Source organism: Somniosus microcephalus, chromosome 3 (genome assembly GCF_052327205.1).
Source record: "Somniosus microcephalus isolate GS21.2 chromosome 3, FLI_Smic_1.0, whole genome shotgun sequence".
NCBI classification, from domain to species: Eukaryota; Metazoa; Chordata; class Chondrichthyes; order Squaliformes; family Somniosidae; genus Somniosus; species Somniosus microcephalus.
The window spans coordinates 249,146,061-249,172,472 of NC_140989.1; the positions used below are offsets into that span (position 1 = coordinate 249,146,061).

At 46.7% G+C, this 26,412-nt stretch overlaps 1 protein-coding gene across 1 annotated transcript in view; it reads left to right on the forward strand.

Moving 5' to 3' along the window:
• Positions 1-26,412, forward strand: part of LOC147121816 (uncharacterized) — a 62,284-nt gene that overhangs the window by 3,529 nt on the left and 32,343 nt on the right. Inside the window, exon 2 of the mRNA XM_085982324.1 lies at positions 8,632-8,690. Within this exon, the coding sequence (XP_085838450.1) occupies positions 8,634-8,690 (57 nt within the window). The 5' untranslated portion in view covers positions 8,632-8,633. The remainder of the gene's footprint in view (positions 1-8,631; positions 8,691-26,412) is intronic.

The following is a 26,412-nucleotide window of genomic DNA, read 5'->3' on the forward strand; positions in this document are numbered from 1 at the left end:
GGTAGGTTTCTTTGCTTTGTTTAATGATTTGGTTCACTCGGATTGGTGTTTGGACGGCAGTGTTGGTCTGGGGCTGGTCAGGGTCCGGCTGAGTAGGAGTACTTAGTTTCAGTAGCAGCTGACTCAGGGGACTCTTTTCTGGGTTTAGCTCTTGGGTCTGGAAGGCTTTAAAATGAAGGGTGTCTGGGGAGCTAGATTTGAGGTGATTTAGGAAGTTTAGTGCTCGTTTTTGGATGTTTATTATCAGTGGGTATCTGCCTAGTTCGGCTCTGCATGCATTTGTTGGTGTTTTCCTTTGGGTGCGAAGGATGCTTCGGCAAAATTCTGCATGTAGGGCTTCTATTGTGTGTTTTTCCCATTTAGTGTAGCTATGGTGATTGAGCGGGCCCCATACTTCACTACCGTACAGCGCAATCGGCAGGATTACGCTGTCAAATATTTTGAGCCAGATTTTGATTGGGATTTGGATGTTGTAGAATTTTCTTTTTATTGCATATAGGGCTCTTCGGGCTTTTTCTTTTAGTGCATTCACTGCTATGCTGAAGCTCCCTGATGCTGTAATGGTTAGACCAAGGTAAGTGTAGCTCATAGTGTGTCCTATGATGGTATCGCTGAGAGTAAACTGGTATTTGTTTTCCTGACACCTGGGCCTTTTTTGAAAAATCATGATGTTGGTTTTCTTTAGATTTACTGTTAGGGCCCAATTTTGGCAGTATTTGTCGAGTAGGTCTAGTTGTTGCTGTAATCCCTGTTCTGTGGGAGACAGTAGAACCAGGTCATCCGCATAGAACAGGGATTTCACTTCTCCATCCAGGAGACAGAGACCCGGTGACTCGCTTTGTTCCAGCATGTCTGCTAGTTCATTTATGTATATGTTGAACAGGGTCGGGCTCAAATTGCAGCCCTGCCGGACGCCTCTTCTCTGGGTGAAGAAACCGGTGCGTTTGTCTCCAATTTTGACACCGCATTTATTTTTCAGATACATCGATTTAATAAGGTCATAGACTTTGCCCCCTATTCCACACTGAAGAAGTTTGTAATGGAGCCCTTCGTGCCATATAGAGTCAAAGGCTTTCTTGAAGTCAATGAAACAAGCGAATATTTTCCCATTTTTTGTTTGGTGTATATGCTTTTCAATGAGAGTGTGAAGGGTATAGATATGGTCGGTGGTGCGGTGTTTTGGAAGAAAGCCTATTTGATTTTTTCTAAGGATCTTATGTTTGTTAAGAAAATCCAGTAATCTACTATTTAGAATACTGCAGAATAACTTCCCTAGACAACTGTTGACACAGATGCCGCGGTAGTTATTTGGGTCTGATTTGTTTCCACTTTTATATATGGGAGAGATGAGTCCTTGGCACCAGATATCGGGAAAACTGCCTGAACGTAATATGATGTTGAATAACTTGAGTACCGCACCCTGCATCTCCATATTGCTGAACTTGAGCATTTCATTTTTGATGTTGTCTGGACCACAGGCTTTCTTTAGGTGGAGAGATTTTGTTTTTGTGGCCAGTTCTTTCCATGTGATTGGGGAGTCTAGAGGGCCCTGAGGATTTATCGGCCTTCTATCCCGTCAATTTCTCTAACACCATTTCCCTACAAATACTGATTTCTATCAGTTCCTCCCTTTAATTAGACCCTATGTTCCCCGACATCTCTGGGAGGTTATTTGTGTCCTCCTTTGTGAAGACAGAACCAAAGTATGTATTTAATTGGTCAGCCATTTCTTTGTTCCCCATTATAAATTCCCCTGATTCTGACTGCAAGGGACATATGCTTGACTTCACCAATCTTTTTCTCTTTACATATCTATAAAAGCTTTTACAGTCAGTTTTTGTGTTCCCTGAAAGCTTACTCTCATACTCTATTTTCCCCCTCTTAATTAATCCCTTTGTCCTCTTTTGTTGAATCCTCAATCCTCAGGTTTACTGCTTTTTCTGGCCAATTTATATGTCCTCTCCTTGGATCTTATGCTATCCCTAATTGCCATTGTTAGCCACGGAGGAGGATATGCTGTTGGAGGATATGCTGTTTTCTGCTCCGTAGTACACAATGTATTACCAAGACCATTAATTTACAAAGATTGTGTGTCAAAATATATTTATAATTAAAGTATTGATAGGAATTTTAATGATATTTTTGTGCTCAAATTCTATGATTAAGCACATATTTTACACCAACTATAAATCAATGGGCTTTGATTGTAATTAAAGGTTTATTTCAGGATGTGTTAAAGCCCATTATACCAATAAAAATGGTACAGAGGATGCTCCAGATTGCAGGCAGGCAAGAGGTATGTTGTAGGAACTGTGTGTAGCAGTCATGGGAAGTGGGGAAAAGAACATAGAAACAGGAGTAGGCCATTTAGCCACTCGAGCCTGTTCCGCCATTCAATGAGATCATGGCTGATCTTTGACCTAACTCCATATACCCGCCTTTTCCCCATATCCCTTAATACCTTTGGTTAACAAAAATCTATCAATCTCAGATTTAAAATTAACAATTGATCTAGCATCAATTGTCGTTTGCGGAAGAGTTTTCCAAACCTCTACCAACATTTGTAGAAGCATTTGCTAACTTCACTCCTGAAAGGCCTGTCTCTAATTTTTAGACTAGGCCCCCTAATCCTCAACTCCCCAAGCAACGGAAATAGTTTCTCTCTATCTACCCTATCTGTTCCCCTTAATATCTTGAAAACTTTGATCAAATCACCCCTTAACCTCCTAATTTCCAGGGAATACAATCCTAGTTTATGTGGTCTCTCCTCATAATTTAACCCCTGGAGTCCGGGTATCATTCTGGTAAATCTACGCTGCACTCCCTCCAAGGCCAGTACATCCTTCCTAAGGTGTGGTGCCCAGAACTGCTCACAGTACTCCAGGTGTGGTCTAACCAGGGTTTTGTACAGCTGCAACATAACTTCTACCCCCTTGTATTCTAGTCCTCTAGATATAAAGGCCAGCATTCCATTAGCCTTTTTGATTATTTTCTGTACCTGTCTGTGTCATTTTAATGATCTATGTACATGGACCCCCAAGTCTCTGGACCGCCACTATTTCCAGATTTTCACCATTTAGAAAGTACTCTGTTTTAACCTTTTTTGGTCCAAAGTGGATGACCACACATTTGCCTAAATTGAAATCCATTTGCCAGTTTTGCCCATTCGCTTTTTGTAGCTCTTACTATCTGTTTTGTCAGCTTTTGTTGTTCTTTGTATCTCTCCCAGTTGCCAGGATCTGAGCTAGTTTTTATATTTTTGTATGCTTTTTCTTTTAGTTTTATGTTATCTCTTACCTCTTTAGTCATCCATGACTGGGTTTTTTTGGCAAGTGGAGCTCTTGCCCTTTAGGGGTATCTTCTTCTCTTCTTAGGCAGTCCCTCGGAACCGAGGATGACTTGCTTCCATATTAAAAATGAGTTCTCAGGTGACTGATGAGTCCAATGCGGGACCTACAGTCTCCGTCACAGGTGGGGCAGACGGTGGTTGAAGGGGCGGGTGGGTGGGGCACTTGGGTTGACGTGCGCTCCTTGTGCTGCCTGCGCTTGGCTTCTGCTTGCTCCCGGCGAAGAGACTCGAGGTGTTCGGCGCCTTCCCAGATGCTTCTTCTCCACTTTGTGCGGTCTTGGGCCAGAGATTCCCAGGTGTCGATGGGGATGTTACACTTTTTCAAGGAGGCTTTGAGGGTGTCCTTGAAGCGTTTCCTCTGCCCACCTGGGGCTCTCTTGCCGTGCCGGAGCTCCGAGTAGAGCGCTTGTTTTGGGAGTCTCGTATCGGGCATGCGGACAATGTGGCCCGTCCATCGGAGCTGATTGAGCATGGTCAAAGCTTCGATGCTGGGGATGTTGGCCTCAGCAAGAACACGGACGTTGGTGCGCCTATCCTGCCAATGGATTTGCAGGATCTTGTGGAGACAGCGTTGGTGGTACCTCTCCAGTGCTTTGAGGTGCCTGCTGTACATGGTCCGTGTCTCTGAGGCATACAGGAGGGCGGGTATCACTGCTGCTCTGTAGACCATGAGCTTAGTATTGGGTTTGAGGTCCTGGTCTTCAAACACACTCTTCCTCAGGCGACCGAAGGCTGCACTGGCACACTGAAGGCGGTGTTGGACTTCATTGTCGACGTCTGCCCTTGTTGACAGTAGACTCCCGAGGTATGGAAAGTGGTCCTCGTTGTCCAAGGCCTTGTCGTGGATTTTGATAATCGGGGGGGCAGTACTGTGTGGTGGGGGCAGGTTGATAGAGGACCTTTGTCTTACGGATGTTTAGTGTAAGGCCCATGCTCTCGTACGCTTCAGTGAAGGTGTTGACGATGGTTTGGAGTTCGATCTCCGAGTGAGTGCAGACGCAAGCGTCGTCTGCATACTGTAATTCGATGACAGAGAATGGGACGACCTTGGATCTGGACTGGAGGCGACGGAGGTTGAACAGTTTCCTGTTTGTTCTGTAAATTAGCTCCACTCTAGTGGGGAGCTTACTGAGGGTGAGATGGAGCATTGCAGCAAGGAAGATCGAGAAGAGCGTTGGGGTATAAACTGGTTCTGTATCACATTAAATTCTTTTTTGAACATCTCTCACCGATCTTCTGTCGTTTTACCCATTAACAGATTTGCCCAGTTTACTGCGGACAGTCTCTGTCTCATCCCGTTGAAGTCGGCCTTACCTGAATCTAGAATCCTAGTAGTTGTTTCGCATTTCTCCCTTTCAAACACTACGTTGAACTCGATCATATTATGATCGCTATTAGATAAATGTTCACGCACCGTTAGGCTGTTAACTAAATCTGGCTCATTACTAAATCTAATATGGCATGACCCCTGGTTAGTTCTGGGACATATTGTTGCAGAAAACTATCCTGAACACACTAAAGAAAGTCACTACATTTCTGACATGAGCTAGTCTGCTTATCCCAAACTATATGCAAGTTAAAATCCCCCATTAAAACCACTCTGCTTTTACTACATCTAATCTCTGCATTTATACATTTTACCACTTCACTGCTGCTACCGGGGGTCTATACACAACTCCCACTACAGTCTTAAATCCTTTTCTATTTCTTAACTCCACCCATAAAGTCTCCACTGCCTACTTACCTCTTGTTATATCCTCTCTTATCATTGAAGTGATTTTATCCTTAATCACTAAGGCTACTCCTCCCCCTCTACCATTTTGCCCATCTTTCCTGTAGACCTTATAACCTGGTATATTTAGTTCCCAGTCCTCACCATCTTGCAGCCGTATCTCAGTAATGGCTACCATGTCATACTGTCCAAGTTGAATTTGCACGTACAATTCATTCAATTTGAATTTGCACCTGCAATTCATTCAATTGCATGAAAGGGGGCATATAGACTGATAGTTTTGGGAGAGTGGAGCTTCACAAACAACAGTTAGCTTCTAACTGAATTCTGTATTTGCAGCAATTAGATTTTGTGGCCTTAAAGACAGCTGCAATGGGTTGTGTTTATTTTTAAAGATTGAGATATAGCAAATTGGGTGGCAATTTGAAACCAAAATGACTTAAGTTTTGCTAAATATGTATGTAATTCTACAGACTTGACACTTTCTGTAATTCCCACACACAATCACAAACAGCATTATTAAATAACATTTGTATAGCACCTTTAATATAGAAAAGCGTTGCAAGGCATTTCAGAGACGTGAAGAAGAAAAAAGCGATGCGGAGAAGGAGCCAAAGAAGGAAAGATTAGGAGGGCTGACCAAATGCTTAGTCAAAGAGGTGGGTTTTAAGGAAAGTCTTAAAGGGGGAGACGGAGATGAAGAGGCAAATTGGTTTAGGGAGGGAACTGAAGAGCGTGGGACCGAGGCAGCTGAAGGCACAGCCACCAACACTGGGGTGAAGGGGAGCCCACAATAGGCCCTAGTCAGAGGTATGGAGAGTTCGGGGGCAGGAGGGAAGAGAGTGGTTGCAGGACTGGAATAGATTAGAGAGAGATAGGGAGCAGGGAAGCCATGGAGGGATATAAACACAAGAACAAAAATGTTAAATTTGAGATATTGGGGAAACCAGGAGCCATTGTAGATCAGTGAGGACAGGGTGATATGCAAGGAGTGGAGGATAGGAGGCTGGCCAGGCAAGTTTGGAGGTGGCAAAGGTACAGATAGATGAAGGTTTCAGGAACGGATGAGCTGAGATAGGTGTTTTCTACATCCTAGGGTACTTAAGGAAGTGGCCCTAGAAATAGCAGATGCATTGCTGGTCATCTTCCAAAATTCGATAGACTCTGGAACAGTACCCATGGATTGACGGGTAGCTAATGTTACTCCACTGTTCAAAAAAGGTGGTAGAGAGAAAACGGGAAATTACAGACCGGTAAGCCTGACATCGGTAGTGGGGAAAATGCTAGAGTCCATTATAAAAGATGTAATAACAGAGCACTTGGAAAACTGACCGGGTCGGAGAAAGTCAACATGGATTTACAAAAGGTAAATCATGCTTGACTAATCTACTGGAATTTTTTGAGGATGTAACTGGTAAAATAGATAAGAGAGAACCAGTGGATGTGGTGTATTTGGACTTTCAAAAGGCTTTCGATAAGGTCCCGCATAAGAGATTAGCGTGTAAAGTTAAGGCACATGGGATTGGGGGCAAGGTATTGACTTGGGTAGAGAACTGGTTGGCAGACAGAAAGCAAAGAGTTGGAATAAATGGCTCTTTTTCCGAGTAGCAGGCAGTGACTAGTGGGGTACCGCAGGGATCGGTCCTTGGACCCCAGCTATTCACAATATATATTAATGATCTGGACAAGGGAACTAGATGTAATATCTCCAAGTTTGCAGACGACACAAAGCTGGGTGGGCGTGTGTGCTGTGAGGAGGATGCCGAGAAACTCCAGTATGATTTGGACAGGTTGGGTGATTGGGCAGAAGCATGGCAGATGCAGTATAACGTGGATAAATGCGAGGTTATCCACTTTGGTGTCAAAAACAGGAAGGCAAATTATTATCTGAATGGCAATAGATTGGGAGAAGGGGAAGTGCAACGAGACCTGAGCATCCTTGTGCACCAGTCGCTGAAGGTAAGCATGCAGGTACAGCAGGCGGTTAAGAAAGCAAATGGTATGTTGGCCTTCGTAGCGAGAGGGTTTGAGTACAGGAACAAGGATGTCTTGCTGCAGTTGTACAGGGCCTTGGTGAGACCACATCTTGAGTATTGTGTGCAGTTTTGGTCGCCTTATCTGAGGAAGGATGTTCTTGCCATGGAAGGAGTGCAGTGAAGATTCACCAGGCTGATACCTGGGATGGCAGGAATGACGTATGAGGAGAGATTGGGTCGATTGGGCTTGTACTTGCTGGAATTTAGAAGAATGAGAGGGGATCTCATTGAAAGTTATAAAATTCTAACAGGACTAGACAGACTAGATGCAGGGAGGATGTTCCTGATGGTCGGGGAGTCCAGAACCAGGGGTCACAGTCTAAAGATAAGGGGTAAGCCATTTAGGACAGAGATGAGGAGGAATTTCTTCACCCAGAGAGTGGTGAACCTGTGGAATCCTCTACCACAGAAGGCAGTAGAGGCCAATTCATTAAATATATTCAAGAAGGAGTTGGATATATTTCTTAAGGCTAAAGGGCTCAAGGGATATGGGGAGAAGGCAGGGACCGGGTACTGAATTTGGATGATCAGCCATGATCGCATTGAATGGCAGAGCAGGCTCGAGGGGCCGACTGGCCTACTCCTATCTTCTATGTTTCTAACTGAGCAATGCCTTTAGAGATCTGGGAACATTTAAGCATATTGGCAACCCAAATGTGCTTAAGTATTTATTGACAGTGCTCACTGCTGCTTTTTTTGCCCTTCAATGGCATGTACGTGTGATCGCGATATTTTGTGCCTGCATGTTCATGATTTTTCCCTGGATTTCTAGTGCATACGTGAAAAAAATTGGGAGAAAGGAAATAAAGGAGTACAGACTATAAAAGAAGCTTGTAAGGAAATAGAAGTGAAGGAAAAGCAAAAGAAACAAGTGGTGGGGGAGCAAAAGAGAGAAATAAATGTGAAAGTTGAGCAAGAAAGAGAAAAAAACAGAAGCAAAAGAATGAGCAGGAGATACTGAAGTGGAGGATGAGTGGGAAAGGAAGAGAGAGAGAAAAACAGAATTGGTATTCACTAGTACAGGAAATTCTTTACCGGCACCTAAATAACCGGAAATCTCTCTTAACCGGCAAAATTCAGGAGTAGGTTCAGGTAAGTTTTACTTCATATTAGTGGCCGTGTAACCGGGGTTCCTGGACCTGTGGCTGTGTAACCGGGGTTCCTGGACCTGTGGCCGTGTAACCGAGGTTCCTGCATCTGTGGCCGTGTAACCGGGGCTCCTGCACCTGTGGCAGTGTACGGGGCTCTCGTACCTTGGTAAGTATATCTCTCTGTAATCCGGACTTTTTGATCAACCGGCACCACGCCGGTCCCGTTGGTGTCGGATAAAAAAGAGCTTCCTGTATTTGTAAAAAACGATAACTATAATCTGACTACATATGTATGTATAAAATACAATTCTTGATTGGACAGTGAAAATACAATCATTTAATATATGACATGATTTTCTAACAGCATTTTCATGTTCTAACATTAATTCAGAATTCTTTTCCCTCTTTTATCTCCACAAATAGCGATGTCAGAAAAACAATCAAAGAAGTCAAGGTCACAACAGCGCAGTCCTGACTGTGATGTAAGGACAATATGTTTATTCTTTCAAATGACCTCTTTTTTTGGAACAAATCTCAACATGGTATCTTCCAGCATTCAGTGCCTGCCACACAACACCCATGAGGCAGATCCAAAAAGTTTATTTCCTAAACATGTTGATTTGGTACAGGTCCATGTTTGTTTTTTGGGGTGGGGGATAATTTTGGGGAAGTTATTTTCCGAGGTCCCTTTGCTTAGTATAGGAAACTTTCTGGTATCCGGCACGGATGGGACCGATGTGTTGCCGGTTCATCAACAATTCCGGATAACCGAACGCTATAGTAAAAGATACGGAGGTCAGAGCTCCGTATAAAGCAACAAACCCTGTACAGCTTCAAAACAATCGGCACAAGTTGCAAGCGCCTCTGTAGCTCAGCAACAGCTTCAGCTACACCCTTGCACAGCAACAAATCAATTAAAAAAAGTTACCTGAACCGACTCCTGAATTTTGCAGGTGGATAGAGCGTTCCGGTTATTTTGGGGCCGGTTAATCGAAAGTTTCCTGTATATTCTGTAAAGTTTCAGAAGGTACTTGTATTCAGAACTGTGATACCATAATCTGAAAATTGAATCTCCTAAACTCTGCACTGATTTGTGTTTGGATAGCACTACAGGTGTCAGCAGATACTGTGCTGCAATCGGGTCTGACTGATCTTTTCTGTCTAATACTGTAAATGTAAATAGATTTGTCCATGAATGAGTAGTCTTCACTGCACACAAGTTGTTGCAGACCCCTTAATAATATCTAATCTGCATTCCGGAGATTCACTTATTCTAAAGTTAATGCAAATTTTTTTTTAATATGGCAAGAAATACTATACAAACAATACAAGCTGTGAGTAAATTATCTGGTTTCAGTGTGTGCACATGAAAATTGGCGTGGATGTAAAATGAATTCACTTTGAAATGCATCGACAGTTGTTATGTAGGCAAATGGCCTTAAGTAGATAAAAGCATCAAAAAATGCTTGTATCTGCCAGGATTTTTAAAACTACAGTGATTATTTGGGCAAGTGCTAAAACCTCAAATGAAAGCCTGCCTTCAAATAGATTATTTTATTCACAGTATAAAGTTTCTGTAGTCTAGATATTAACTGAATAAATGTGAGTCGGTGGTAATACCGTTGAATGTCATGGGGAGGTGGTTGGACTCTCGCTTGTTGGAGATAGTCATTGCCTGGCACTTGTGTGGCACGAATGATACTTGCCACTTATCAGCCCAAGCCTGAACATCGTCCCGGTCTTGTTGCATGCGGGCATGGACTGCTTCATTATCTGAGAAGTTGTAAATGGCACTGAACATTGTGCAGTCATCAGCGAACATCCCCATTTCTGACCTTATGTTGGAGGGAAGGTCATTGATGAAGCAGCTGAAGATGGTTGGGCCTAGGACACTGCCCTGAGGAACTCCTGCAGCGATGTCCTGGGGCAGTGATGATTGACCTTCAACCACCACAACCATCTTCCTTTGTGCGAGGTATGACTCCAGCCAGTGGAGCGTTTTCCCCCCGATTCCCATTGACTTCAGTTTTACTAGGGCTCCTTGATGCCACACTCGGTCAAATTCTGCCTTGAAGTCAAGGCCAGTCACTCTCACCTAACCTCTGGAATTCAGCTCCTTTGTCCATGTTTGGACAAGGTTGTAATGAGGTCAGGAGCTGAGTGGTCTTGGCGGAACCCAAACTGGGCATCAGTGAGCAGGTTATTGGTGAGTAAGTGCGCTTGATAGCACTTTCGATGACACCTTCCACCACTTTGCTGATGATTGAGAGTAGACTGATGGGGCGGTAATTGGCTGGGTTGGATTTGTCCTGCTTTTTGTGGACAGGACATACCTGGGCAGTTTTTCACATTGTCGGATAGATGCCAGCGTTGTAGCTGTACTGGAACAGCTTGGCTAGCGGCGTGGCTAGTTCTGGAGCACAAGTCTTCAGCACGATAGCCGGGATGTTGTCGGGGCCCATAGCCTTTGCTGTATCCAGTGCGCTCAGCCGTTTCTTGATATCACATGGAGTGAATCGAATTGGCTGAAGACTGGCTGACATGAATTAGTCATTCATGAAAGAAAGACTTATGAAATAATACTAAGCAGCCTATGGGTGGCGCTGTTCAGGGAGAGTATAAATACTCGGGCATGGGCCCAGCTTGCGCAGGACATTCTTAACAGGAACTAGTGAAGGACACAATTAGACCTCCATGTTGTAAAACAGTTGATTAAAGCTTTGTTTAAGGCTTAGACCAAGTGCCTAGTAGTTTTCTTATGTCACTGGCTTCTGTGATGGTGGGGACCTCAGGAGTAAGCCGATATGGATCATCCACTCAGCACTTCTGGCTGAAGATGGTTGCAAACGCTTCAGCCTTGTCTTTTGCACTCATGTGCTGGGCTCCACCATCAATCACCTTCACGCCCTTACATTGATTTCAATGCCGAGTCTTATCGTCAAGGTATCGGTATAGCGCAGCCTCTGGAGGAGCAGGGTAACTCGAACTGCAACTTCTGGATTTCCACATTTAACTGCGCATATGCATACTCCAGAAGTTGCTGTCCAATTTACTCCATAATAACGGTGAGCGTTGATAACCTCACCGTTATTCTCAATGCAAAATCTGGGCCAATAGCAGTTCTCCTGTGGCAGTACTCTCAGTAAGTCAGGTGGTTGTTTTTGCATCTTTTATACTCTTTCCTTGAAGAACAGTATGAACTAGTGGAAGGGTTTGCAGAAGATTAACAGTCTGACCAGCTGTGACATGAAGGCTCTTTATATCGCTGGGATTTTGTCCTCTTATTCCACAGTAAAAACGGATGCAAAATAATCATTTAAACAGTCTTCTATTTCCTTATTGTCCATTATAGTCTTGCCTGCATCTGTCTTTAATGGGCCCACATTAAAGACAGATGCATATGAGACGGGATGAGAGAAAGGAAATTGGCAACATTTATGATGAAGCTGCTCAGGTGCCTGTGTGGACACGAGAGAATTCAGCTGTCATGTCCTACAGTCTGCCAACACTTATTCTCAAGGCTCCCGGGATGCTGCTCACTTGGATAGGATACTGGAAGGGTTACTGCTGCCCATGGAACCATATCCCAGTAAGGGAGGTTAACGTTTTCAAGAGATCAGGGGAGAAAAATTAGAGAGAACAAACTCCTCATTGCACCATGTCGTGTGGCTAGAAGCATCAGTAATGCAGCAATATTTTTACTGTGCAATTACACAAAATTTCTTTGTGATATTTGTAGATGAAGCCGTAATGTGTTCATGTGACATTCTCTGTTCATCCTTTTAACTGAGACATTCACCTATTTTAATGAACTCATGTCGCTGTTAACATAGTAGAAGAGCCAACAGACTGGGTTAACTCCATGGTATGTGTAAAGAAAAAGAACAATGATCTAAGAATATGCATGGATCCAAAGGACTTAAATGCAAACATAAAACGTGAACACTACCAGATTCCCAAGCGAGAAGAAATCACCAGTGAAATGTCAGGTGCCAGATACTTCACCAAGCTCGATGCCTCACAAGGATTTTGGCAACTAAAACTGGATGAAGAGAGCACCAAATACTGTACCTTCAACACACCATTTGGCAGGTATTGTTTCCTCAGAATGCCTTTCGGGATAATATCTGCATCTGAAATCTTTCATAGAGCGATGGAACACATAATTGAAGGTCTGGAAGGAGTTCGGGTCTATGTTGATGACATCATCATCTGGGGCTCCACACTGAAAGAACACAGAGAGACTGACTAAAGTGCTACAGAGCATACGCCGGAATGGACTGAAGCTCAACAAAGCCAAGTGTCAGTTTGGCGTCCAGGAAGTCACTTTCCTAGGAGATAATCTATCTGGTAAAGGAATAGAGCCAGATATGGAAAAAGTAAACGCCATACGCAAAATGCCCCGACCCACTGACAAAAAAGGAGTGCTACGCATCATGGGGATGATAAACTTAATTGGAAAGTTCATTCCTAACTTGTCAGCCAAGACAGCCTGTCTGCGAGACCTGCTACATAAAACAAATGAGTTCGCATGGACAGAAAGACATGAACAAGAGTGGATAAACCTCAAAAACAGTGCTGACAACCACACCTGTACTCGCCTTCTTTGACCCAACCAAAAGAATCAAAGTGTCAACGGATGCATCAAAAGATGGCCTAGGTGCGGTCTTGCTACAAGCAGAGGGTGAAGATTGGAAGCCTGTTGCCTATGCCTCCAGGTCTATGACTGATACTGAGTGTCGATATGCCCAGATTGAAAAGGAATGTCTAGGCTTGGTAGTTGGACTAGAAACGTTTCATGGCTACATATATGGACTTCCCACCTTCACAGTTGAGACAGACCACAGCCCTCTGGTTGCCATCATAAAAAAAAACCTGAATGAGATGTCTCCAAGGATTCAACGACTCATGATGAAGCTGCAAAGATATGACTTTGAACTGATCTACACACCAGGCAAATACATAGTGTTAGCAGATGCACTATCCCGAGCACCCACAATGAGTCATGTGAGCTCTACTGAAGAAGACGTGGATGTTCATGTGAGTATGGTCACTGCTGCGCTGCCCGTGTCAGACACAAAATCAAAGCAAATAGCAGAAGAAACAGTAAAAGATACAGTATTACAAACAGTAATAGAGAACATTCATCATGATTGGCCAAAAGGTTCCTGTCCAAAGTACTATCACATCAGGTCAGAATTGAGTGTCGCAAGTGGACTATTACTAAAACAGAACAGAATAGTCATTCCACAGGCTCTACGTCAAGACATGCTCAAAAGGATTCATGAGGGACACCTCGGAATTGAAAAATGCAAAAGGAGAGCAAGAGACACTGTTTATTGGCCTGGCATAAATAAGGACATTGAGAACATGATAGGCAAATGTGAGACATGTCAGAAACACCAAAACAAACAAGCAAAGGAACCAATGATAGTAGCTGACATACCAACAGCCAGCATGGCAAAAGGTTGGTATGGACCTTTTTCATTTAAATGGTAAAGACTATTCTAACTATCCTGAGATGGCACTGCTCTCAAGCACCACAGCAAGCAGTGTCATAATGCATGTGAAATCCATCTTCGCCAGACATGGAATTCCCAGGATTGCCATTAGCGACAATGGTCCGTGCTTCAACTGTAAGGAGTGGCAACAGTTTGCAGCACATTATGACTTTCAGCACATCACATCCAGTCCTTTGTATGCTCAGTCAAATGGTAAGGCAGAGAAAGGTGTTCAAGTTCTCAAGCAGCTACTGAAGAAAGCGACAGAAAGCAAGTCTGATCCTTATCTCGCCCTGCTGAGCTACCGAGCCTCACCTCTAGACTGTGGTTCTTCACCTGCTGAACTACTAATGGGTCGCAAGTTGCGCTCCACGCTACCCTGCTGTGCAAAAGAACAGCAAAGTGAGGAACTGAGACAGAGACTTCAACTGTTAAAGCTGAAACAGAAATCATACTATGACAAGTCATCCAAAACTCTAAAACCATTGACAAAGGATGATGTTGTCAGGATTGAGGATCCAGATGCATGGAACAGGAAAGCTACAGTTCTTGAGGAAGTAGGACCAAGGCATACACTGTTAGAACTGAGGAAGGACAGATTCTCAGGAGGAACCGCCGTTCCCTCCTAAAAACACAAGAGACTATTCAAGACCAGATTGATGACAATGCCGCAACTGCATCTTGTCATTCACCGCCAGAACAATCTCATGAAGACACATCAGACTTACCCGTGTTGAGAAGATCCACACGTGAAGTAAAAAAAGCCTGATAGACTTAATCTTTGAGTACAATGTAAAGCTTTGAAAATGTGTTGACTGTTTTGAAAATGTTTATGTTTATAGAGCACTAACAAAAGTGTTACTGATATTATCTTTATTGTTTTCTTGAAAGTTGATTGATATTGATTTTGTTAAACCTCAAAGAAAGGAGGATGTAATGATCAATAACATGTCATTCTATAGTGGACATTAGGTGGAGCCGTAGAGCTGTATATAAGACTACACTACCCAGCTGTATATATATTAAGACTACATTACCCATGAGGCACTAGGCTACCCACAAGCCAGCAGTCAAGATGGAAGCCTCTACAGACACAGTACCTAGTCCACATGTGCTCAATAAAGTAACTAGCAAAAGCTAGCTGTGTTCATAATAAGAATGTCTATTTATTAATGAACATAAGAACTTCAACCACCATTCAGTGTGAATCCTTGCAGTCTTTCTCTTTCACTAAAGTTCAGAATGCTGCCATTAATTTATCAAACACAGCACATTTTGTCCAGCAGTTGCGAGCAGTACTTTGGTCATCAGAGTGATTACTGTTGAGAGGATGTTGACTCGCACAATGAGACATGCCAGATCCGTCTGGCTCTCCATCCAGAATGCAGTTGGATGCTGCTTGCCGTTTGCCATGACATGCCCTGTTGGAGCTGCTTCTTATTAGCTGGGCTTGCTTTCTTCTGCTGGCCTGAAGCAGTTGCTCCGATTGGTCGTGATAACAGCTCTTCTCTTCATAGAATGTTGCCGGTGTTTCCATGGTGCTGAAGTCCAGCATTTTTACCTGTGATGCACACCATTTTAGTAGATAACCAATGAGCAAGAGCCAAGGAAGTAAAGTACACACAACGATCAAAAAACACCCGCGCACTCTGCTTTTCATCTTACCATTGTAAAGGTTCGATTTCCGACACCTAAATATAGGTTTGCAACATTCTCCATTTTATTGTATATGACCAGTCCAGATACACACTATGGCCTAGAAATGTGATGAGGCTCGAAAATGGCCGGTGGCATCATGGGACGAGATTTGCCTGTAAAAAAATTGCAGGCAGCACATTATTTTGGTGTGGCCTGCTGATCTGAATGATTTCAGTGCACAACCAAGTGACGAAAGTGCTGCTTCAAGCTGTGCTCTCAACAGGAGGCCCAATGTTGTGTCCTTGTAGCGTCCCTGAAGCGAGGCTACATTTTCGTAAAGCAAGGCTATCATTTTAGAAAGCAGTCTCGAGCCCTTAAAGGGGAATTGCCTTCTGGAAAAAAAACTAAAAATCATTCAAAAATAGGCAATCTCTAGCCCTTAGCGCTCAACTGCCTTCTGAAAAAAAAACATTAAAAATCCTTTCAAGCTAGGCAGTATTCGGCTCTTGTAGCTGAACTGCCTTTTCTACGTAAAAAATGGCAAAATTGCTTCAGCACTAACATAAATGGCTCAACAGGCCAGGGAAAGGGCACTCAGGATTTCACACGCAGCACTCCAGCTTTGTGCAGGCGGTCAAAAGTGGAAGGGAAGTCCTCTATCCACAGGGGGCCAGGAGGCCCTCCAGAAAGAAGGATGTGGGACCAGATCCCTGAGGCCATTACTGCTAACAGTGTCAGCCCAGGACCTGGCTCCAGTACCCAAAGAAGTTTCATGACCTCAGACAAGTGGTCATGGTCAGTGAATGCATCTTCTCTCCTACCAACTGCACCACTAGCCTCACACACTGCTCAATGCACGACCCACCCCCCCTGCCAACCGCTCCCAATCACTCACCTACCAACAATGTCTACCAAAGACGAAGCACTCCTCACATTCTTAGCTTCACCTCACGCCCTTGGAGGAGACGGTGCTGGTCATTCTTGGCAGTGGCACTTAATTAACAATAACCTGCTCACCAATGTTCAGTTTGAATTCCATCAGGGCCATTCGGCTCCAGACCTCATTACAGCCTTGGTCCAAACATGGATAAAAGAGCTGAAGAGGTGACGTGAGAGTGACTGCCCTTGATATCAAGGCAGCATTTGATCGAGGGTGGCATAAAGGAGCCCTAGTAAAATTGAAGTCACTGGGGTTCAGGGGGAAAACTCTCCACTGGCTGGAGTCATACCTAGCACAAAGGCAGATGGTTGAGGTTGTTGGAGACCAATCATCTCAGCTCCAGGACATCGCTGTAGGAGTTCCTCAGGGCAGTGTCCTAGGCCCAACCATCTTCAGCTGCTTCATCAATGACTTTCCCTCCATCATAACATCAGAAATAGGGATGTTCGCTAATGATTGCGCAGTGTTCAGTTCCACTTGCAACTCCTCAGATAATGAAGCAGTCCGAGCCCACATATTGCAAGGCTTGGGCTGATGTGTGGCGCCAATGATGCTTGCCACTTAAGTGGCAGACAATGACTATCTCCAACAACTACATCCCCTTGACATTCAATGGCATTACCATCAAATCCCCCAACATTAACATCCTGGGGGTTACCATTGACCAGAAACTTGTGGCTTCAAGAGAAAGTCGGAGGCTGGGCGTTCTGTGGCAAGTGACTCACCTCCTGACTCCCCAAAGCCTTTCCACCATCTACAAGGCACAGATCAGGAGTGTGATGGAATATTCTCCACTTGCCTGAATGAGAGCAGCTCCAACAACACTGAAGAAGCTCAACATCATCCAGGACAAAGCAGCGGGCTTGATTAACACCCCATCCACCACCTGAAACAACCGGCGCACCGTGGCTGCAGTTTGTACCATCCATAAGATGCACTGCAGCAACTCGCTAAGGCTTCTTCGACAGCACCTCCCAAACCCGCGACCTCTACCACCTAAAAGGACAAGGGCAGCAGGTGCACAGAAACACCACAACCTCCAAGTTCCATTCCAAGTTACACATCATCTTGACTTGGAAATATATCGCTGTTCCTTCATCGTCGCTGGGTCAAAATCCTGGAACTTGCTAGCTAACAGCACCGTGGGAGTACCTTCACCAAATGTACTGCGGCTCACCACCACCTTCTCAAGGGCAATTAGGGATGGGCAATAAATGCTGGCCTTGCCAGTGGTACCCACACCCTGTGAATGAATTAAAAAAAAAAGCCCCCTAGAAGAAGAGGCTCCCTGTTGGATCTGGTGGCCACCCATTACCGGTGGCTGTGAAAGTGATCACCGCCCTCAACCTTTTTGCTTCCAATTCTTCCAGGGTGCTACCGGAGATATATCCAGGATCTCCCAGTCGGTTGCACATAAATGGATTGTTTGCCAGGGCCGGCAATTATGTCAACTTCACCTGTGACAACACTAGTCAGAATGGGCAAGCATTGAGGTTTGCATCTCTGGCTGGCTTCCTACGGGTGCAGGGCATCATTGACTGTACACATGTGGTAATCTGTGTACCCCAGATCAACCACGAGTAGTCATAAACCGCAAGGGGTTCCATTCCATCAATGTGCAACTGGTGTGCAACCACAAATGATCGTGGTGTGCTGCGCTCTGCACAACATTGCGCAGCAACAAGGATTGGAGCTTTGGGGGGAACAAGGCGCTGAGCACACATTGTCTGTGGATGAACGCGTGGAGGAGGTGGAAGATGGTGACCTCAACACAGCACCAGCCGCTCACATGAATGCCAGGGATTCCCTTATGGCTGTAAGGTTCAGTTAGTTATCACCACTGGGCCCATATAACAATCACATGCAATGGCCACTCTCACCCTCTCCCCCCATCCCACGGAGACAAAGCATTCCTGCAACCAATCAACCACCCATTGGACAACTCCTCATTGGTCCCTGTCAATTCACGTCTTCCCATTCACTGAAAAGGCAAGTTGCCACCCAGCAACCAAGGATGGGCAAGGCGGGAAAGTGGTGCAAAGTAATATATTCTATGTGATTCTACTATAGAACAGAAAATTAACAACATAACATTTTCTCATACACCCATGTGCATACCCTTGTGCAACTACAAAACTTGACTCTTTTCCTACCACTCCTACATGATGCAATCCCTGTGGCTTCAGCAGAGGTAGAGGCAGGCTGCTCAGATCCTTGCTGTGACTGCTGAAATGCTCTTGGCCGACAATCTCTGGGCTTTGGAGCCCGTAAGGGCCCGCCAAAGACTGCTCCACCTGCACTTGTGCAGGGGCAGACTCGGTCATCGGGAGATGAGGCAGCATGTTGGGTACTGACTGAGGTGGGCGGGGGCAATGGGTGAGAAGTGGGGGCACTTTGAGTGGCGTCCCCACCTCCATGTCCCCGTTCACCATCATCCCTTTTAAGGGCCAGTCGCACGTCACTCCTACCACTCTGCTGGAGAGCAGCTTAGTGCAGATCATAGACACCTTAGCCTTGGCCTTACAGCATGTCAATCATCCTATTTAAGGTGCCAGACATGTTGGCATCCGGAGTCTGCATGGTTGTGGTCAAGGCCTGCATGACTCGTTTGTTTGCCGCGATTGATGTTTCTGTTGCAATGCCCTGAGACATCAACCTACTCATGCTTGAGATGGACTCCTCCATTCTCTCTGCAATCGTGGACAGTGTGTGTGGAGGCCTGTCAGTACATTGAAGATTTTCTGCTGCCCCTCAGTGATTATCTTTTTCATCGACGGCCCCTGGGGTACAACACTTCCCTCTCCCTCTCCCTAATGTTCTACGTCTCTTCTCCAGCAATGGCGAGAAGAACAGACCTATGAGTGACTGTAATGGCATATGTTTACCTGATGGATGCAGTGCATTTGGTGAGGGTGACTATCAGGCAGAGGCATAAGGATCAGAGTGAGTGGCAGTGGTGGATGGATAGATGTGGATGTTAGGAAGTGCATAGAAAGAGAAGGAGGGGTATGCTTGCAAGGTAAGTGGGTGTGAGGGGTGATGTGATGGAGTAGGCTTGAGAAGGCAGAGTAAGGGGGTGGGATGATGTGCATGATATGCCATCAATAACTCAAAGACAAGGAGTTTAAAGGATTCAACTGAAGGCTTTTAATCACTAAGAACATTGCAGCATTGCAGGTCTTTCCACATCGGGTTCGTCTGGTAGAAATGACTCATACAGCTCTTGAGACCATTATATGGCAAAAGACAGGGGCGTAGCCAATACATACAATAGGAACAAAAGGGGGCGGTTCACACAATACAAAGCAGGTAAAACACAGGGGCTGATGAAGGCATATATTTCATCACATTCACCCCTTCTACAGATTTAGTCTGTCCGGGGGTGTGATAGTCCTTCCTGAACGTCGCAACAGTACCTCGGGTTCCGACCGGGAGTCCATGGTGCCCTCCTGGGCATACCCATGTGCTGGGGGTGTTGCAGGTACTTCTGGGGGTGGTGAGGATACCTCTGGGGATGGTGGAGGTTCTTCTGGGGGTGGTGGTGATGGGTCGTCGTCGCTTCCTGCCGAGGCGAGGTCCTTTATGGACACGGTGTCTTCACGCCCGTCGGCGTGCTTGCCGTACGCGTACTGTGGGTTTGCGTGGAGTAGGTGTACTGCCTCCACAAGGGGATCCGTTTTGTGGCCCCTCACATGCTTCCGTAACAGGACTGCCCCTGGGGTGGAGAGCCACGAGGGTAGGGACACTCCTGAGGTTGATTTGCGGGGAAAAACAAACATCTTCTCGTGAGGAGTGGCATTAGTAGCAGTACACAGTAGCGACCTTATCGAGTGGAGTACGTCTGGGAGGACCTCTTGCCAGCGGGAGGTGGGGAGGCCTTTAGACCTTAGTGCTAAGGTGACCGCCTTCCACACTGTCGCGTTCTCCCTCTCCACTTGCCCATTACCCTGGGGGTTATAACTAGTGGTCCAACTCGTGGCTATCCCCTTCGACAGCAGGTATTGGCGCAGTTCGTCGCTCATGAACGACGCCCCCCTGTCGGTGTGGATGTAGTTAGGCATGCCGATCGTGCAAACAGGTTGCTGAGGCACTTGATGACCGTGGCACTGGTCATGTCTGGGCAGGGGTAGGCGAATGGGAAGCGGGAGTACTCGTCCACAATGTTGAGAAAGTATACATTGCGGTCGGTGGAGGGGAGTGGTCCCTTGAAATCTAAGCTCAGGCGCTCGAATGGCCGTGTAGCTTTGATCAGGTGGGCTCGGTCGGGCCTGAAAAAACGGGGCTTGCATTCCGCACAGGTGCGGCAGTCCCTGGTCATCGACCGGACCTCCTCGATGGAATAGGGCAGGTTACGGGATTTTATAAAGTGAAATAGCCGGGTGACCCCCGGGTGGCAGAGGCCATTGTGGAGGCCCTGTAGCCTGTCCCCCTGGATGCTGGCACACATCCCTCGTGATAGGGCGTCGGGGGATTCGTTGAGGGCCCCCGGCCTATATATTATATCGTACTCAAACGTGGAGAGTTCGATCCGCCACCTGAGAATTTTGTCATTCTTGATCTTCCCCCTCTGTTTGTTGTTAAACATGAAGGCTACTGACCGCTGGTCGGTAAGCAGGGTGAAGCGTTTGCCAGCTAGGTAGTGCCTCCAGTGCCACACTGCCTCCACTATGGCCTGGGCCGTCTTCTCTACCGAGGAGTGCCTGATCTCGGGCCCTTGGAGGGTTCTTGAGAAAAAGGCTACGGGCCGCCCATCCTGGTTGAGGGTGGCTGCTAAAGCAAAGTCGGACGCATCGCTTTCGACCTGGAAAGGGATGTTTTCGTCCACAGCCTGCAGCGCGGCCTTCTCAATGTCGTGTTTAATGCTGTTGAAGGCGGCGTGGGCCTCGGCCGTGAGCGGGAAGGACGTTGATTTCAGGAGGGGATGGGCCTTGTCGGAATAATTGGGGACCCATTGGGCGTAATAGGAGAAGAACCCCAGGCACCTTTTCAGGGCCTTGGGAGTGTCTGGTAGGGGTAGCTCCCATAGCGGGTGCAATCGGTCGGGGTCCGGACCGATTTCCCCGTTTTCCACCACGCAGCCCAGGATACAGAGGTGCGTGGTGCTAAAGACACACTTATCCTCATTGTAGGTGAGATTGAGTCTGAGGGCGGTTTTCAGAAATCTCGCGAGGTTCGAGTCGTGGTCTTGCTGGTCGTGGCCGCAGATGGTGACGTTGTCTAGGTATGGGTAGGTAGGTGGCTGTTAACTGGTTCTCATCGACCATGCGGTCCATCTCCCGCTGGAAGACCGAGACCCCATTCGTTACCCCAAAGAGGACTCTGAGGAAGTGGTAGAGGCGTCCGTTCGCCTCGAAGGCGGTGTATGGACGGTCCTCCGGCCTAATGGGGAGCTGGTGGTATGCCGATTTTAGGTCGATGGTGGAAAACACCCGGTATTGCGTGATTTGGTTAACTATATCCGCTATGCAGGGCAGAGGGTAGGCGTCTAGCTGGGTGTATAGATTAACCGTCTGGCTATAATCTATCACCATCCGCTTCTTTTCGCTACCCTTAACTACTACTACCTGGGCGCGCCACGGGCTGGTACTGCATTCGATGATACCCTCCCGCTTGAGTCTTTCTACTTCCGACGCAATGAACCGTCTGTCCTCCCAGCTGTACCGCCTACTCTTGGTCGCTATGGGTCGACAGTTGGGTGCGAGGTTGGCGAACAGAGAGGGCGGCTTGACCTTCAGGGTAGCCAGACCGCACACTGTGAGGGGCGGCTGGGACCCACCATAGGTAAGCGTGATACTTTGGTGGTGGCACTGGAAGTCCAGACCCAAGATCACGCCCACACAGAGATCTGGCATTATAAATTGTTTAAAATCTCTGTAATCAGTGCCTTTTACCGACAACATAACTGCGCAGAAACCTGTAATTTTTGAGGTATGAGTCTTATCAGCCATGGCGATTTTGCCCTGTGTGGTGACTATCATTAGTGAAAGTCATTTTACCAGGCTAGGATGAATAAAGCTTTCGGTGCTCCCGCAGTCAATCAAGCATTTAACCTTGTTTCCGTTTACCTCTATGTCCATCATTGATTTAGACAACGGATGCGGCCTGGATTGATCCACTGTGATCGAGGCCACCAGTGGGTCCTGGAGGTCCGTGTAGTCGGGGCAAGATGGTGGACTCCATGAGGATGGACAAGATGGCGTCCAAGATGGCCGCCCCCACAGCGCGCACGCGGCGGTGGCGGAGTTGGAGGCGGGGTTCCCTCTGCAGACTTTGCTGAAATGTCCTTTCTTCCCGCATTTAAAACAGGTGGTGCCCTTCGCTGGGCACAGATGCCTGGAGTGTTTGTCCTGGCCGCAGAAGTAGCATTTCGGGCCCCGATGCATCGCGGCAGTAGTGGGGCTCCTGGGTGGGGGCTGGGGCTCCGATGGTGCTGGGTTGGCCTGAGACCTGGGAGGTGAAGATGGCTTCCAAGATGGCGGCCCCCACGGCGCGCACGAGGCGGAGTGGGCCGCGTGGCCTGAGGAACAGGATTCAGAGTTCCTCTGGGCCATATCCAGCGATCGCGCTATGTCCATAGCCTGTTTTAAGTCCAGTCCCTCCTTTTCAAACAGTTTCTGCCGAATGTAATTTGAACTGAGGCCCGCAATAAAGGAGTCTCGGATCAGCTCCTCCGTGTACACGATGGCAGACACGGCCTTACAGTTACAGTCTCTGCCCAGTACTTTTAGGCTTAGCATGAAGTCCTCTAGTGACTCACCATGCCGCTGCGTGCGAGTAGTCAGAAGAAGCCTGGCGTACACCTCGTTTATTGGCCGCACGTAGTGGGCCTTCAAAATGGTGCAGGCATCCCCGTAGCTGGTGGCATCTTGGATGAGAGGGGAGACCTGATGACTCACCCAATTTCGCAGGATTCCCAATTTCACGTCTCCGGTGGCGGTCGCGGCTGCTATGGCGGTGGCTGAGTTTGCGATGAAAAATTCAAAGCATTGGAACCAGTGTCCGAACTGTGTGGCTGCGTCTGAGGCATGGGGGTCCAGATCCAAGCGCTCTGGTTTCAGGAGTCGATCCATCTTGGTGTTTTAGTGATTAAAATTGATATGCCATCAATAACTCAAAGACAAGGGCCTAGAAATTCAGTGCCCTTAGCGCCGATTTTGCGGCGCTAGAGGGCCTAGCGCTGCAATTGGCGCCGGCGCCGAAATTGCCTGGGGCCCTTCCGCCGCGGTAGACCGGTAGCGCTGCGCCGGCACCGATGACGTCATCGGTGTGCGCAGCGTCGCGGTTGCCATGCCGACGGGCCCCAGCGCCGAAATTCAGTTGCGGCCGCCTCGCCCGTGGCAGCCGCAACTAAGACTCTGGCAACAGAGTCTTACATGACTTTGCGCCGGCGCATTAAAGGCACCGCGGCGGCCGGCCGCTTTCCCGCCGGCCGCCTGGCCGCAGCTCCCTCCCCGGACTTCCCCCCCCCCCGCCCCCCCGGAACAGAAGCAAGCCCGGCACTTGTCCGAGGTGCCGGGCTCATTTTTAAAAAGATTTTCGCGGGCCGCGGCCGGGTGCAGGCAGCTCCTCCTTAAGGGAAGGAGGAGGCCTGCACTTCCCGAACCTGCCGCACCGCAGCGGGCGCCGCAGCGCCGGAATAGCGCCGATATTCAGCGCGTAGTGCCAGTTTTCAGGCGCAAACAGCTCTCAGCAGCGCCGGCAGCCGTTTGGGCGCAGAACTATTGAATTTTGGGCCCGACCAGCGCAACTTAGCTCCGGCACTAACTTCCGGCGCTAAAGCCCTGGCTGCGCCAAAACTCAATTTCTAGGCCAAGGAGTTTAAAGGATTCAACTGAAGGCTTTTAATCACTAAGAACATTGCAGCATTGCAGGTCTTTCCACATCGGGTTCGTCTGGTAGAAATGACTCATACAGCTCTTGAGACCTTTATATGGCAAAAGACAGGGGCGTAGCCAATACACACAATTGGAACAAAAGGGGGCGGTTCACACAATACAAAGCAGGTAAAACACAGGGGCTGATGAAGGCATATATTTCATCACAGTGCAAATCATCATGTAGGTGAATGTGTAACTGTATGCACCTTTTCTGACCTGGTTAGGTCATTAAATCGCTTCCTGCACTGAATCAAGGAACGTTGCACAATGCTCCTGCTACTGACCACTTCGGCCACATCTAGCTACAACTTCCTTGTGGCAGCAGCAGGTTTCTTCCTCCCATTGCTGTGGAAGAGTATATCTCTCTTGACTCCTCACTCCCTCCAGCAGCACATCAAAAGGAGACGTTGTTAAAGTGGGTTGCAGCCTTTGAGCATCCTGAGTCCATCTTCTACGATTGTCGTCTCTGTACAAAACCTTCCAACTCCTCCAAGTTCCATCTTTGGCTTGTCCCTTTAAATACTCAAATTGAGATCGCGTCATGCAGTTCCGCACCATGCCCGCTGCTGTGCATTCAATGCTAAACCCAGAAGTAAATTTATAATGAGGTGGTTGTGTTAAAATGCCACAGACAGACGCACTGAAAGTTCTTCCGGGTTTCACATGCGATATCGGGACCCCCCTTCCCCCCCGCCCCCACACCGAACGCGCCTCGAAGTTAATATTGGGACCTATATATCAGTTACCTATGCTTAATTTGTCTTGGTAGGCCTATCAATTTAATGGAGGATATTCCCTATCGTTATTTGTAGTGGAGTAGCATTGCCTCACTGGTAATCTCTTGTTTTCTCTCACTTGTCAGCAAGAGAACCAAGAAAAATGCCAGGAGTTACTGTAACAGTAACAACAGGCAGAAGATCACTATCCTCAGAAGGCAGATCACAATCTCCCGAGTGATACTCCCACCAAATGCAGGAGAGCCAGTATGCCTACCTGAAGGACTATTGCTGTTATTGTTCCAAACACTGAGTATTGAACATTGCATTATGCTGCATATTTTCTGCAGTCTTGTGTCCTGAATTGATACCCAATATTACAGTATAAAGCTGTTAATATCATCATGCAAAATATAGCAGCAACACTACAAAAGTCAACTTCCATCAGCAAGCCCACACTTCCTATGAATTGAAACTTGACCTTATGTGTGATGTATATACAAGATGATGTATTGCAGGGCAAACTACTTATCCCTATCCCACTGGGTTCTACATTGGAAATAGTATGGGATGCCACAATGATTTCCTAATTTCTCTGATGGGCAGGAAAACATTATGCTGACAGACTATCTAGCTCAGGTTAAAACTATTAATTGAAGTGTAGCCTGAGAGAGAAAGATACACAGAAGCAAATTAAATCAGCAGATAATAAATGTCAATACAATACTTAACAGTCAACTGTTTTGTGAGTTCAACACAATGAACATTTTATGGAGTTCAGAGGCCTGACCTGAAACATTAACTCTGTTTCTCTCTCCACAGATGCTGCCTGGCCTGCTGAATATTTCCAGCATTTTCTGTTTTTATTTCAGATTTCCAGTATTTTGCATTTGTGATGTTTCAGGTCGATGACCTTTCATCAGAACTGGTTGTTCTCCTTAGAGCAGAGAAGGTTGAGAGGAGATTTGATAGAAGTATTCAAAATCATGAGGGATCTAGAGAGAGTAGATAGAGAGAAACTGTTCCCATTGGCGGAAGGGTTGAGAACCAGAAGACACAGATTCAAGGTGATTGGCAAAAGAACCAAAGGCGACATGAGGAAACACTTTTTTACGCAGCGAGTGCTTATGATCTGGAATGCACTGTTTGAAAGGGTGGTGGAGGCAGATTCAATCGTGGCTTTCAAAAGGGAATTGGATAAGTACCTGAGGGGAAAAAATTTGCAGGGCTACAGGGAAAGGCCACGGGAGTGGGACTAGCTGAAGTGCTCTTCCAGAGAGCCGGCATGGGCTCGACAGGCCGAATGGCCTCCTTCTGTGCTGTAACCATTCTATGATTCTAAGTCTGGTAGGATGTATTCCTGGAGTTTTCATCACATGACCTCCCACCTCCAACTGCCCTGCCTAGTCAAATAGTTTTATTTCCATCACCAATATGTTTATATAACTAATAAATGAAAGTGTTGCAAGAAAATGAAAAGAGCAAGCTTTTTTTTAATGCTCCTATGAATTTTCTTTCGGGTTGCTCACAGC